Source organism: Ambystoma mexicanum, chromosome 1p (genome assembly GCF_040938575.1).
Source record: "Ambystoma mexicanum isolate Mex_15411 chromosome 1p, UKY_AmexF1_1, whole genome shotgun sequence".
Classification (NCBI taxonomy): Eukaryota; Metazoa; Chordata; class Amphibia; order Caudata; family Ambystomatidae; genus Ambystoma; species Ambystoma mexicanum.
Genome location: NC_090921.1, coordinates 659,146,668 through 659,162,712, shown reverse-complemented (window position 1 = coordinate 659,162,712; position 16,045 = coordinate 659,146,668). Strand labels below are relative to the sequence as shown.

General features: G+C 44.9%; 1 protein-coding gene across 3 annotated transcripts in view; it reads right to left on the bottom strand.

Moving 5' to 3' along the window:
- PRPF3 (pre-mRNA processing factor 3) overlaps window positions 1-16,045 on the bottom strand; it is a 1,104,158-nt gene that overhangs the window by 639,426 nt on the left and 448,687 nt on the right. For all 3 annotated transcript variants that reach the window (XM_069649724.1, XM_069649725.1, XM_069649726.1), the window contains exon 10: window positions 4,279-4,361. In XM_069649724.1, the coding sequence (XP_069505825.1) occupies window positions 4,279-4,361 (83 nt within the window). The remainder of the gene's footprint in view (window positions 1-4,278; window positions 4,362-16,045) is intronic.

Genomic DNA, 16,045 nt, shown 5'->3' with positions numbered 1-16,045 from the left:
AATCACAGTCCTCGATTCACAGGGGTTGAAGGTTCCAGCTGATCTCTGGTTGGTGTCTTTCACTGTTTCGAAGGACTCTCGAAGAAAGATTGCAGCAAAACTTGATGCAGGATCCCTCCCAGGACTGGACTCTGGTTAGGTACGCAATTTCGGGTGGTGGTCACCGCAGCACTGCGATGCAAAGGGACTTAACAGCCGCAGGTCGGACTTTCCCTCCTATCTCGGGTCCCCTCGATGCTAGGACGCCGAAATGTCGTAGAGGTATGTCTCGTAAGGCCAGCTGAGGATTCCCCAAGTTGCAGGTTGAAACTCAGAACTGTGACGCCGGCAGCACGCTAGCCCAAAATCGAAGCTAATCAGCCACAGGAGGGTTCCGGGGCACTTCTGAAGGCTCTCTTTGGCAGGGCACCGTGCAGACGTTAGGAATGGATGGTCCCTCCAAGGGTTGCAGCTCCTTCGCAGGACTGCTAAAGATCACAAGCAAGACAGGGCTCCTCGAGGACAGCAGCAGAAGTTGGTCGCCAGGCCTCCTTCAGTCAGGTCTTTGGTTTCTTCACGGGTCTTGCAAGATTCATGGCTCCTTCAAGTTTCTCCAGGATCTCTGAAGAATGGGTGCAGGGGTCCTCTTGTTATCCTAAAAGCCAGGTAAGAGCTGAAACTCCGCTCTTCCTGTATTTGGTTTGGTGAATAGACCGTTGGGATACCCTTATGGCACCCATGGGTGAGAGTACAACCCTGTACTCCTAGTGTATGTTTTTGGGCACCTGTGTGTGGCCCACAGAGCAGGGTACAGGCTGGAGGCAGCTCTGTGCTGAATTGACAGCTGCCCTGCCCATCCTCCATTTTGGGATGCCCAGGCCCTGTCATTGGAATCAGTGGATTCCCGATAGGAAACGAGATGGCCCCTGTGGACTTTTGCTTTCCATCGCCTTTTACCTTACTTTTCCCAAAGTCCCAGGCAGCCCGGACTCTGTCCCTTCCTACCCCCTGACTGGCTGTTGGGTGGAAGTTCCATATATGGTGTTGTGGGGAAGGCCAGGCCAGACTTGTGGCGTGGCCATATTTGACCAGTAGCCACAGTTACTAGCCAAACAGTAAAAGTAAGGCTAAAACGAAAAGTCCCCAAAAAGGGCAAAAAGTCACTGTTGCCACCAGCTTATCCATTTAGCACATCTAGAGTAAGTAAAGATCCTTTGAGTGTTAGTCCAGGGCAAAACAAAATTGTACCTCATAGTACGGCAGTGTAAGCTGCTTTGTACAATGATAAAAAGTTACCACAGGTGATACAAAAGTAACAAAAAATAGCAAAGTAATACGACTAAGGGAAACTAGGTTTCCCATTACTGACAGCCTGAAGGACAGGTCAGTTTCCACATGACATGAGCAAAAGCCAGTGTAGGGAAGCTTAAGGCTTCAATGCACTGCAAAAAGTAAAGCGAAGATTCAAAAATAAAAGCAAAATGTTTGGGGGTTCCATAAAGATGGAAGGAAAGGTGCAGTAAAGAGAAATCTTTCCTAACACTCGCCCAGAAGAATTAGACTAATACCAGATGTCCAGCAAAAGTGCTGGGGGGCTCAGAGGGAGTGGGGATTTCACATAAAAAGAGAAATTTACCCTAACATACAGTATACCCGTGTTAAGGGGTTTTTACAAAGGTTGCTGGCTGTGACATTAGGTTTGGCCTGAACTCCCCAAAGATATGGTAGAAATGGAGAGTAGCCAGGCTTAGTCTAATGAGGTAGGAGGGCTTTCGTAGGTACATACAAAAAAATATATATAGTTCTTTGTATACACTAAAAGGCACACTGTTGTACTTTCAAGTATATATTTAAGAGTATAAGATCACGTGCAATAGTCTTAGGATATGTGAGCCATAGATTTCCACAATTAAGTATGTTTAGAATAGCTTTTAGGATAACAAATTACTTATCCAACTTGAAACATATGGGCAAACTTTTCGAACTCTGTATAATATTTGATTACTTTGACCCTGTTTTAAGAGTCCAACCCTGTCTGGTACGAGTCACTCAAAGTTCAGATGGGTCACTGGGCCACCATTGACCTGGGGTTAGGCGGGGGAAAAAGCCGGAAGGCAAAGTACAGCGTTCAAAGAGGTAGTATCTAGTAGGATTCACTACTGTTGCAGCTAAGTAACAACATTGGTTAAGAAGAAGCTCAGGGAGGTTTTGGTGTACCCCTGAAGGATTGCCCCAAGCACCATTGCCCTAGGGCAGGCGGTTTTGCTGCATAAGCACAATGGGTTGTCACCCCAATGCGACTATGGGGAACTGGGACGTTGCAAGAATCAAGCTATCTGCAGCTCCCAGAGTTACAGAATCAAGCAAGCAGACTTCTGGTAAATTGTACCTGGAGGGAGAGAGTACTGTAGAATGAAGAAGCAATTGCAGCAGGACGGTTCTAGCAGAGAGGTGGCGGCAGAACCGGCCATAAGTTTCTCGATCTTGGAGAGAGAAGTGAACTTCAGTGGATCTGGCGACAGCTCTCGTGCAGACGGACACTCGGCAAATGATCTTTGCAGTTGTGGCTTGCTCACGCCTTTTCAGGTTCGGTGGAGCAACGGTTGTCATGGCGGTCAACTCTTCTTGGTTTCTCGGGCCTCGCCTCTGATGAGGGGACTTTCGGGAGCCAATTAAGGTTGATGCAGGTCTAGGAGAATTCCCTCGAAGTTGCAGGCGAAACTACGCTTCCGGAGACAATGTACAAAGGAGCAGCACAGGCCCCTGGGTATTGCGAGTTTGCAGGCCGTGGAGGTCAAAGCTCTTCCTGGGATGGCGCAAATTGTAGTTCGTCTTGGGGCTGGTTGGGCCCACCAGTGCCTGGGAGAAATTCATCCTCTTTGAATCATCCCTGTTGCTGGAGAGGCCAGCACAGCTGCAGTTATTCAACGGGCTCCGGTGGTCTCAGGTTGCTGCTGGAGTCTTGTTTCGTCCTTCAGAATCCTCGATTCCAGTGGTAGATTCAGAGTTTTGCTCCAGGACCTCGGAATTTATCCAGGAACACTGGCTCGGTCCACCAATCATGTCACATGCACCAGTGAAACTTCGGGATGGCTGTCCAATGGGGATACCCAGCCTCCAAGGCTGAACAGGTTTTGGTCAGGCACACTGCAGGACAAAGATCAGGAGAGTTTCGATCACCTCCCCTACTTCCCGTCTTGCCGTCTTGCCAGTTAATCAGAGACCCTTTGCAGGCTTTCCTTGGGAAGCCTGGCGAAGGCAGAGGGACAAGCGAATCCTCCCACACCCAGGAAGGTAGAAGAAGCACCCCAGAAAGAACAAGTCCTCGTGTCAGGCCTTAACAGCATGGTGTGTAAATGGTATCCCCGGTGTCCTCCCTGCAAAGACAGCCTACGATAAGAGTTCACAAAAAGTCCTGCGAAAGGTACACTGCCACCAACCTGAACAGATGGAACTGTCACAGTAACACACAGTTACTGGAGAGGCAAGACAAAGGATAGATGTCTCCCCTCAGCACTCCACTTTAGGCTGGGTGTGCTAATCTCTGAAAATAAAACCCCTAAAGGGATAAAAAGTCAGATAAATAAACAATGGAGGTGAAGCTCCATGAACTCCTGGCAACACTCCAGAGAAGATGTGGTGTAAAGCTTTAGTAAAATGTAGATGCCAGAAAGTTGGAGGAAAGCATGGCCCCAAATAGAAATACCCAAAAGCAGTCGAAAAGGTTCTACGTCCTAGATTAAAAGGAAGGGTGAGTGGGGAAAAAGGTTCCCATCCTCCAAGAATAATTAGCAAAAAATTCAGGTGCCCAGTGAAACAGTACTGGGGGACTCTCTCAGTGGAGATTTCTCACAAAGAAATCTACCCCAACCAACCCATTTGGAGAATCTGGTTTGCCTAGTAAAATGGGTTATTTATCGATTGTAAAGAAAACGAATCCACCGACAGTGGGCAGTGAACTGTAGAGTCAGAGGACTGGATCAAGACAAAGGTGGCGTCGGGAAGGCGATCAGTGGCTTTGCAGGAGCTGAAAGCGCTGAGAAATGACAAGCTCAGAGGAAAGGCTATAAGAAATTAGGTCTCTTCTAGGAAACTCTTCAATCAGAGAAAAGGATATTGCAGGTTCGGACCGCCTAGAGAATTCAGCGTACAAAACAGGTATATGGAAATCACAAGATGGGATACAATTTCTATACACATTCTGAATAAAAATGCAGTAGGCGGGGTACAGATTTCAAGTTGACCAGAATCATTGGATCTTGCAGACCCTATGTATATGTATTTAAGACATAGGATTACCTGGAGGGTTCAGCTGAGCCGGGTGCTCCACTAGGTTTGTGATTCCAAAGAAGTCATTTCTTTTAGATAATGATTCCTCAGATCTAAAGACAATTAAAATGCAGAACATTAAGAACACAAATAACTACCATGAAGATTATTCACTACAGCACAAGAACACTGGCTGTGACATTATCTTTTGAGCAAAATGGAATGAGGAAGGCCCCACAAGTCAAGTAATCCCAACTACACACAAAAATCCACCCCATCAAAATAAAAGTTCAGGGATGCAGTCTGGGCTTAGTTTCAGTGTTTGGGAGAATTTTCATTTTAGTGTTTAATTTCTCCCACCTTCGAGACCCCCCCAGCTCTTTTGCTGAACTCTGTGTTATGTATGTTCTTACAGATAAAGTAAGCATATACTTGTGTCCGGTTTGTTATCTTGTTTATTCATTGAAGGAGAGTTCCCTCACTGCGTCCGCTGTCTGCCTTCCTCCAGCTGAGTCTCAAGATCGAATCCCAGCCCGAGGAACGCCACATCGAACCACAGTATACGAAGGTTCCATTAACCTTCACATTATAACATCTCCCCCCCTTAATACAAATGAACAATAATTACATACAGAAGGCATTGGAAAAAGGAAAACAAAAACAGAACAAAACATTGAATGCAGGATCAAACACATTAAAAATTAGTAAGTGAAAGGATACACGTTGTCTCGTCTTCTTTAAGTTACATTGGTCTTATGTAACATGATCAATAATAATAAATGAAGTCTTCTTTCATCCGTGGCACTCTTCTCCTGGATACCAAACCAGAGACATCATTGTTTATCATGTCACTATGGCATGCAGTTTTGGATGATGCAGATCCTTCTTTCTCCAGCATGTCTCTGCTCTCCACCCTGTTGTTGTCATCCATCATCTGTTTCACTCTTCCATCCGTCATAATAATGTCATCACATGACCACTTACTTCCATCCTCTAATATTACAGATTTATTTGAACAGTTCACCACTCTTTGTGGATGACGATATTTAGATTCTCCTTTCAAAACTCTTCTGGGTTCTTTCACCCTGATCCAGTCACCCACCTCGATCTTAGTTTCCTTCACATGTTTCTGGCTATCGTAATATTTTTTATACTTCTCCTGTTTATCTTTTACTCTCCTAATAACTGCATCCATGTTCACAGATTTATTCTTTTTCAACGGTAACCAGGCTGGTCTCAATCTATTTGTAGCAATTCTTCCTCTCATCATAGTAAATGGCTCTTCCCCCGTTGTAGAATGTGGCGTGACTCTATAGGTAACCAAAGCTTCTTTAAGAATCTCTCTAGGGCAAGTTATTAGCTACAGCTAGTTGAATAGTATCTTTAATAAAGCGGTTCATCCTTTCCACCAACCCGTTCCCTATGGGATGGTATAGAGCTGTGGTTCTGTGCCGCTCTTTCTTTGAGAAACTTCTGCACTTCTAATGACAAATTGTGCACCATTGTCAGATATCATCTCTTGGGGTTCTGCCTGTCTATTAAAAATTTCTTCCAGAAATCTTTTAATCTTCATGGCTGAAACTGACTCTTCCATTATGCCACATTCTACCCACTTGGAAGTGTAATCAACCAACACAATTATATAAATTTTGTGGGGTTCCAATATTTCAAATGGGCCTGAAATATCAACAGCCAACTTCGTCCACACTGAATCTGGTATTGTTACAGGCTGCAACGGTGTGGCTCTAGTCACTTTTCCTTTGTCACTCACTGCGCATGCAGAGCATTCTCTTACAATGTTTTCTAGGTCACTCCATATATTGGGCCACCAGAATGTCTCTCTGACTCTTCTTTTCGTCAAGTTTCTTCCTATATGCCTCTTGTGTGCTATTTCCATTATCTTCTCTCTTAAACTCGGAAGGTGGAACTATGCGATCTCCACGGTATATACACACTTCATCGCAAGACATTTCATCTTTCTTATTCTCCCAAGGAACAATACTTTGTTACCTCTTTCCAATCACTTAATCGCTCTCCTAAGCTGCTCTTGTTCATCATCCCTCTCGCTAGCTGCGACCCATTCTTTGGAAAAACTGGGGTGTATTTGTGCTATCACACAATCCATCTCCATCTCCTCTTCCTTGGCCACTTCATGTGTTGCGGAACATGGCAAGCGGGATAAACAATCAGCAACTCTGTTCCTTTTGCCAGGGGTAAAACTAACCGTAAGATTGTATTGCATTATAATTAGAATCCATCTTCTAATGCGAGGAGACATTAAATGCAAATTTTTGGGATTTAGAATGTGAATGAGAGGCTTATGATCCATTTTAATTTCAATGGGGCTTCCCCAAATCAACCCTTTAAAGTGCTCTAAGATCCACATCACTGCCAGAGCCTCCCTTTCAATTGTGGAATAATTTTTCTCCGCATCCTTTAGTGTCTTAGAGGCAAAAGCAATCGGGACTATTGTTTCATGTTGAACTTGTTCCAACACACCTCCTAAGCCCACATTACTTGCATCAACTGATATAATGGACTTGGCTCTGCAGTCAAACATCTTCAAAACAGGAGCCTTGTTTATTGACGTTTTGATATCTTGCAGTTCTCGCCTGCATTCAGGTGACCAATCAAAACTCACACCCTTCTTCATCAAACTCCTCATGCGGCTCGTCCTGTGTGTATAGTGATCAATAAATTTGGAGTAATATTCCGTTAAGCCCATTAAGCTCCTCAATTGATCTTTATTTGATGGGTCAGGCATTTTCAGTATCGTATCCACAAGACTTTCTTTAGGCCTTATTCCTTCCGCATCAATACAATGGCCCAGATATGTTACTTCATTCTTTTTAATTCTACATTTTTCTATTTTTAACGTGAGTCCTTTTTGTTGTAAAATCTGTAGAACACCAATACGTTTGGCATCATGGTCTTCTTCTGATACAGCTGATATCAGGATGTCATCTTGAAAAAATAGACACCCCGCAAGCCTTCAAAAAGATATTGCATCAGCCTTTGGAAAACAGCAGCTGCGGATGCTAATCCAAATGGCATTCTTTTAAAACGGAAAGCACCCAAGGGGGTTATGAAAGATGTAAGATGCCTAGACTCTTCTTCCAACACCACCTGATGGTATGCGGAGGATAAATCAAGTGTGGTAAAGTATCTAGCTGGTTCCATTGTGGAGAGCAGCTCTCCTATGTTTGGTAGGGGGTGGCGATCAACCCATATACTGTTCAAATCTCTTAAGTCCACACACATGCAAATTTCTCCCCCTGGCTTCCGCACTATCACAATAGGGGACAACCATTCAGAGCTTTCTATAGGCTCAATAATGTCTTGAGAACACAATCTTTCTAACTCCTTCAAAGGTTCACGGGTACCAACCGGTATGTTCCATAATTTATGTACAATGGGTTTTGCCCCTCTTTTTAGAACAATGCGATGCTTAAAACCCTTGAGCAAACCTATATTGTTGTTGAACACCTCTGGAAAACACTGCACCAAACTGGCGTCTGAATTGCAGCACTTATCTGTGACACTCATGATGGGAATGTTTTCCCCCGGATGAATTCTGATCTTCAAAGCCGCTTGTTCCCACCAGCCGACTATAACAAACCCTTCACGGGCGACATAACTTGCAATATGTTTGTCTCCCTTCAAAAGCCAACTGGACTCATACATAACCAAGAATGTCAATGGGAGACTTGCCATAACCCGTCGCCTTGACTTTGCTCAGACATAGATCCTCACGTTTTTTTTAAGGATTCCACGGAACGTGTTTTTGTCCACTATGGTATATGGGGATCCCGTATCCACCATCACTTCTATGGTAATCCCATCAATAGACATTGGTACCCATGAGCCTATACTATTCTCTTTAGAAGAAAGAGTTAAAATCCACATCATCAATTTCTTTGGTGACTGCTGCCACATCATCAGATCCATGTGTCATTTCCACAGCTCTTACCCCCATCATGTTGCCCCTGGTAGACTGGCGATAACTTCTGTTGCCACTTCCACGCATAAAATTCCTTCCTCTTCCTCTGATACTCCTACACATTTTGCCGTAGTGACCCATCTGGCCACACTTGAAACACTCCACACCATTAGCTGGACAGTCTCTATCTGGATTCACATGTTTGTACCAACCACACCTACCGCAGTTGGCTTGAATCCATGGTAGCATTTCCTTACTTTGTCTGGGACTCTCATTTAGATCAGACCTTACGATCTTCTTCACCATGGCAATTAATGTCTCTTCATCCTTATTCATTTCATCACTTGCTACGGCTTGGATAGGGCCTTTGTCGAACATTTCTTGTTTATTTTGCACTTCTCGCATGCATTTGTCACCCAACTCAATGGAGCGTGCAATATCCAAAGTCTGTTCCAAAGATGGATTCTTCGCCTGCCAAAGTCTTTGTTGTATTTTGGGATCAGCAACATGAAGAACGATCTGGTCTCTCAAATATTCATTTGTTAACCCTGTAAATTCACATGTAGCTATGAGACCTCGTAAAGCTGCAACATACATGTCAATAGACTCATTCTCGAGTTGTCTCTGGGTGAAAAACCTGTATCTTTCTAACACCACATTAGTCCTATTTCCAAAATGTTTGCTTAATTTCAACAAGGCAATATCATATTTCCTAGAACCGGATGTGGAATCACCAGAACCACCTGCAGTATCGCCACCATCAGGTAACGTCCGAAATATTCTTAAGGCTTCAGCCCCAATACAACTGAGTAAAGTGGCCTCCTTTAAATCATCACTGAACTTGGCGCCGCCAATGGCCCTCATGTAGACCTGGAAATTGTCTAGCCATTGTTCCCACGAAAAGGTTGGAGTCCCAGGTTGTGCTAAGAACTTTTCTGGTGCCACTATGCTTTGCATGTTAGGATATTAGAAATGTTTTTTTTTCCCCTTTCTTTTTCTTTATCTTTATTAATTTTTTCTTTATATATGGGTTGTGACAATTTCACTTGTATACCTAGTCATGAGTCAGCTGAAAGCCTGTAGTAATATATATGTTCTGCTACACAACAATGTGGTTAAACCCTCTTGCTTCAATGTAATACAGCAGCCTGATCTGTTCGTTTAACACATGAATATTCTTTTACATTCACTACTTCATTTGTGTATTGGCAGGCCGTAATTTCATATTGTTATTGTGCATTTGTCATCGATCGTCTTCGCAGTTGTCCGGCGTAGCCGTTAACTCATAGAGGTATAACGTATCTATTCGTTAGCAGAACACGCCATTCTGTGTTTGTTTTTGTTATGCTGGTTACTACATCCCAAAATGGCGGCACGTACAGGACGCTTCAAAGTCCTTTACTCTAATGTAGAGTGACGTCACGCCGTGCTTCGTATTGCACGCGTATGATTTCAGTAACCGAAGCTGGTTCCACGTTTCAAAAAATGCACCGCTTCGTTGCAAGGTTATTAAGTAACTGTACTACTTTCTTTTTTTTTTATATTGTCGTATTTCTATGCCGTACCTTGGTTTGATTAGTGGTTCCGTCTGATTCTTTCCTTGTATTGTCACAGTAGTTGCTATTTCTGGCCGGCCGTTCCCTGTATAATAGCATTTTCTGGAACTCTCCTTTAGAGAACAGGCGGCCTCCTCGTCGCCACTTGTTATGTATGTTGTTACAGATAAAGCATACACTTGTGTCCGGTTCGTTATCTTGTTTATTCATTGAAGGAGAGTTCCCTCACTGCGTCCGCTGTGTGCCTTCTTCCAGCTGAGTCTCAAGATCGAATCCCAGCCGAGGAACGCCACATCGAACCACAGTATACGAAGGTTCTATTAACCTTCACATTATAACACTCTGGGACTTTGTCCTTTTAATTCTATGTGTTTTCTGTGTTTCTTTTGACTTGAGTCTGACGAACTCCACAGGCATCATCTTTGCATTGTGACACACAGCACCCTCAGTGCAGTGGCACAGGGAAGTCTCTTAAATTTCCCAAAGGATTAAATACCTTCTCTTGGGTGAAACTACTGTTTCCAAGAGCAGTGAAGTGAAATTTGCTTTACTTCCAATTTTTAACTTTCTACACCCAGCGCACACCATCTTACCATGGGGTGCTGGAGGGGTTACTTAGTTTCCCTTTGTCTAGTTTCTCATGTAACATTTTAATGTTACCCTTTCTACAATAGCTGGTGGCAGTGGTTTACCTTCTACTACCATTGTGTGTATTAACCGCAGCTGCAGTAAGGCACCCATGGGTTTCCATTTTGTCAAAATGGCCCTGGTCGTCTTTTTTCACCATTTCTTGTTGGAAAGGTCCTTTGAGATTTACTCTGCGTGCACGCCAAACCAGGTTTGGTCTCATTGTTTGTTAGGTCTTTGGCGGGATTCACGAGTGAAGCCCGCCTCTGGCTCCAGTATGTCTGGCAGTGGCAGGAAGTGAGGGAGGTGCCTGAAACTTCCTGTGCTTAATCCCCTTGGTTACAGTAATGTACCCAAAGGTGTTTGGCCGTCTGGCTGTCCGGCAAGGACAGCCAACCTGCTGTGTGATTGACAGCTAGGCTGGAATGAATTTTGAGACACCTGGATAGAAGGCAAGGCTTTTTGGCTTTGAAGACAGAGTAGACCACTGGATGAAGGAATCCAAAGAAGAACTTGGAAGAGATGCCTGCTGCAACTCATGGACCGTTGGTTTGTCCGGTGAAGCCCTGCTGTTGTGCTGAAGCTCCGAAATCGTTTCGACTAGAGAAGCCCTGCATGGACGACTTCTCAGCTTAGGTTGGTGGGACCAATCAACCCCAAAGTGAACTCGTTTGGAAATCCTCTCAGAGCAGGCTGTACTTCCACTGCTGCAACCGGAGTGGCAGGGAGAGGAACACCAAACCGAGCGGATCGCTTTTAAGTTGGACCCGAGCGTCAGGAAGATCCTCCGGACTTCCCTGAAGCAGGACTGACCAAGCCTGAGCCACCTCAACAGAGTGCTGGACCCCAGATGCAAGGAAGTCTGACATGGTATCCGAGAACCGCAATGTTGCTATTTGCCGTGGGACGCGAGGAGCTGATACTGCAAAGTGCCTTTCAATTGAAGTTTGCCCATTGCTGCCACCGACCTTCCCATTGCAGTGCAGGAGTGCCCAGACATCCTCCCTCTTGTCCCCACGACTGAGTCCCAGAACACCAGAATCTGGAGAGCTTTACATGAACAAAAGCGCACTGGAACCATTTATTCTAACCAAAGGTGCTGTAAAGTTAAGAGGACTTACCTCTTGTTTTGAAGCCTTACTTGCTCTCAGTTGAGACTTGTCTTGGTTGCCTTTGCAGAGTTTCTGACAGCTTTGACACTCACAAGCCTCCCAGCTTGTGGCCCTTGAAGTGAATCATATTTCTACAAACCTTTCTAAAAACATTGTGCAAGACCTTTGCTTAACTGCAAAGAAGATCTTCAGCTACCCTAGAAAAATTGCTCAACAAACATTGGCTGTCTTGGCTCCCCGAGAGACACTTCTTAATCTGACTCTGTGCCTTTCCTTTCCCCGAGGAAAGGGATACATTTACTTGACATTGGAAGGTTTAAGTACTTACCTGTTTATGAATTGGTAACCTTGGTTTTATTTCCCAATCTAACCTTTGCACCAAACTCAGTATTGCTCTAAATGTAAATGTGATATATCAAGGTCCACAGTGTCCTAGCTATTTAAGTCACCCGAGGGTGTAGGAAGTGTGTGTGCCATCCCCTATGGGTATCATCTGATTTAGAGAAACCGTGTGTTTTGAAGTATATTAAAATGTGTTTTGCTCCCTTTTGAAGAAGGCTTATATAACTGACTGTTAAATCAATTGTTTAATCAAGAAACCTTGGGTGCAAGTGTTTATTTGAATCACTGTCACTGTGAAACTCTGTTACAACCTTACTGCTCACTGACACCTTTTGAGATAAGCCTGGCTGCTCCGCCACACTACCAACCTGTGTATTACAGACTTATACCAATGGTTGGGTTCCTATTGCCAGGAGGTCAAGGTTGCTGAAGTCTTCCAAAGGATACTGCACCCAATCTTGCCTAACATTAAGGAAAAGTGTGAGTGTGGTCTAGGGCTAGAATGAGTCCACACAGAACACCAATACTTCAAGTCAGTCAGTAAGTATATGGAAATACAATTAGGGCTTTGTAAACACACTAAGCATAAAAGAAAATCCACAGGTAGGTAATGCACTCCAAAAACATCACATATGTACATATACATTGTTAGGGGTTTTTATAAAAGTTACGGTCTGTGACAGAACTTGGGGTTTGGCCTGAGTCACACAAAGGTCAGCAGCCAGGATAAGTCTAAGGAGTGAGGAGGGCTGCAGGGAGGTTCCAAGAACGAGCATACACTTAGTCCAAGAAAGCACTGATACGCTTTGAAGTTATATAAAATAATTTGACACGTTCAAGTCAAGTACTATAACTTGCAATAATCTTAGGATAGAACACCACATTACAATTGCCTTTTCAATAACAAATCACATAGTAAAACCACCTGACACATACATACTAACTTTTCCAAACTCTTATAACTTTGTTCCAGGCCGTCTTAAAGATTCCAACCCTATCTTATGAGAGTCTCACAATGTTCAGAGGGGCCACTGGACCACCAGTGACTGAGCAGGAAAGGTGGGAAAATAGAGTACAAGGTTCAGAGTCCAACAGGATCTCTTCTTGGTTTACAGCTAGGTAGTATTTTGGTTTCACAGATCAAGGAAATCAGGGTGTTACCTTGAAGGATTGCCTCAAGGACCAACGTCCCAAGGCAGGATAGATTACAATGGGTTGGCCACAAAATGTAACTAAGGCGACCTGGAGGGGTGCAAAATACAGTATCTGCAGCTCTCAGGATCATAGGATCAAGCAAGCAGACTGCATGTAAGTTGCACAAGGAGTAGGACAGTACCTTCAAGTGAAGAAGCAGCTGCTGCTGCAGGAAGGTTCCAGCAGTGAGCTGATCGCAGACCCGGTCACAGGTTTTTCAGTCATGGCGACAGAAGAAAGGGACTAAAGTAGATCTAGCGACAGCTCTTGTGCAGACAGACGCCCAGCAAAATATCTTTATGGTTTTGGCTTTGACGAAGGATGGTTGCCACAATGGTAGACTTTTCATTTTCTCGGTCCTTGTCTCTCGTGAGGGGACTTTAGGAAGCTGGGTCGAGTCACTGCAGGCTTGGAAGAGTGCCCACAAAGTTCCAAGTGTAACTGAACTTCGGTAGATTATGCACAATGATGCAGCACAAGACCATGTGTATTGCTCAATTGCAGGCCGTGCGGTTCGCAACTCTTCCAGGAATGTCACAAATTGTAGTACGCCTTGGGACCGATTAGGCCCAGCAGTCTGTGGGAGGAAGTCCCCTTCGTATCTTCCCTGTAACTTGGAAGTATAGGTTGAGACTGCAGAGGTCACTCAACGGGCTCTGGCGGTCGTTGGAAGTTGCTGGCCATGTCCTTCGGTCGGCCTCCCCCACTTCCTGCCCTACCAGTCACTCAAACAAGCATTGCAGGCTTTGAAAGGGAAGCCATGTGAAGATGATAAAAAAAAAAAAAAAACAAATTAAACAAAAAAAAAAAAAGTACCCCTGTGAGTTAATCAAGGGAAAATAATCAATGAAGGAGAAGCTCTAGGAGCTTCTAACAGCACTGCACAGCGGGTACATTGTGCTGTAGATGCCTTAAAGTTGGAGGAAAGTAGGACTCCAAAAACAAATATAAAAAAAGGTTAAACGGGTTCCCATGATCAGAGTAAAAGAACGACAGAGTGTGGAAAAAGGTTCCCACTCAGTCAAAAATCCAGTGGGTCCAGCAAAATAACATGTTACTTACCTCTGTTAGCGTTCTTCCGACTGGATTTTACGACTGAAGCTCCAGGAACCGAGAGTCTGCAGGAACTACTGCCCTGGCACCAGCTTTCTTCATCCGAATAAGGTACTGTGTCCATTTGGTCTTTCTCTCCGTTCGACCTTGAGGAATTGGGGTGAACCCTTTTCCTTTACGAAGGCTTGTCCTTTCTTTCTTCCCTCTTATAACTTTTGCCTCCTTTTGACAATATCCAAGTACTCCCGGCATCGTTAATCGTGAACTGTTCTCATCATGTGATCCTCGGCAACAGAGCATCTGCTCCATTTGACACTGGCGCAGGCCTATTGACTTTTATCTGCCTCTTAGAACGAGTCCTCTGATTCCGTTGCTTTGACAAAAATACTGCCTATGATTTTTGTTAACTATTCCCTTGTTTTAATTCTTTGTGCTAAGTGTGTTTGACTTCGGTGGCATTTCTTTCGGCGGGTATGCCTTTGTTTCGCAACACGGGTCTGTCAAATCCTAATGTACTTACCTTGAATTTGCCTGAAATAGAGGAATTGGTTGTGTGTAGTATATTTGAAGTGTAGTTTTGATTTAATAGAAGTGAAGTGTTTTATGACCAGATGGTTTAAAAATAAATGGACCTATATATTTTTAAACTGAAACTTTAAGTCAGTGTTTGCTGGAGTCACAGTAATTGTAGACCTGTGTGTAATCTCTACTACTGCTCATTTGCTCTTGAGCCAAGCCTGGCTGCTCTGCTACTGCTACCAAAAACTGTTTAGTACAGGCTTGTACCAGAGGTGAAATTGTACTACCGCCTGTAGTCTAAATCTTGTGTAGTGGTCCCTAAGGGTACTCCACAGGATTCTGCCCAACACCGGTGACTAAGGTTTCGGGAAAGAATCAGGTAACACCAAAGGCTCGTTGAGGTGGAAATTCTGACGGAACCTTCAATATGAAAGAGGGATGAGTCCGCAGCACCACCCTCGATTCGTGGAAAGTCTGGTATTGTTGCTTGCAGGATAGGGCCTGGATCTCACCCACCCTCCTGGCAGAGGTGATGGCCACAAGGAAAGCGGTTTTCCATGAGAGGAACTTAAGAGGTGCCCGATGCATAGGCTCGAAGGGGACTACCATGAGCCTCCTCAGAACCACGTTGAGTTCCCACGCCAGGGCAGGAGCTTTCACCGGCGGGAAAGATAAAAAAACGTCTTTTGAGGAACTCGTTTATGAGTCGGTGAGACCACAGTGAAGATCTTCCCGGACCTGGTGTAGTGGGGGAGATCTGCCAGATGCACCTTGATAGAAGCGTGTGCCAGGCCGGCCTTGGCCAAGGAGACCCAGTATGCAAGAATTTGCGGGGCCATGACCATCAGCGGGGTAATCTGCGACCAGCAGCATGCAGCGAAAGGCTTCCACTTGTGACCGCAACACTTCAAAGACAAAGACGCCCTGGCCTTGGCGAGGATCTCTACTGTCCGCAGGCAACTCATATCCTCCAAACTATAGGGCTGCAGGAGCCAAGCCTTCAGGTTCAGCAACCCTGGGTCGTGGTGCAGGATTGTGCCTCCTACTCTAGCGAGAAGATCTGAAACTACCGGCAGCTTGACTGGGGGTGACGAAGAAAGACTGAGAAGCGGCCCGGATACCAAATCTGCCTCGGCCACGCCGGGGCGATGAATATGATCCTGCAGTGGCACTCAGTGTGTTGATGACTCATAGCAGGAGAGGCAACAAAGGAAACGTGTACAGGAACAGGCCTTCCCACAGGAAGGAGAATGCAACCCCCATGCTTGGTGGAATCTGCTGGCAAACATCTGCCAATTGGAGTTCGCCGCTATCGAAAACAGGTCAATCTGGGGCCTGCCCCACTTGAAGAAGCAGTCCACCTGGTCATACCGAAGTTCCCACTCTTGGCAGCAGCGCAACTCCCTGCTGAGGGAGTCTGCAATGGTGTTCTTGACACCCGCTAGGTGAAGGGG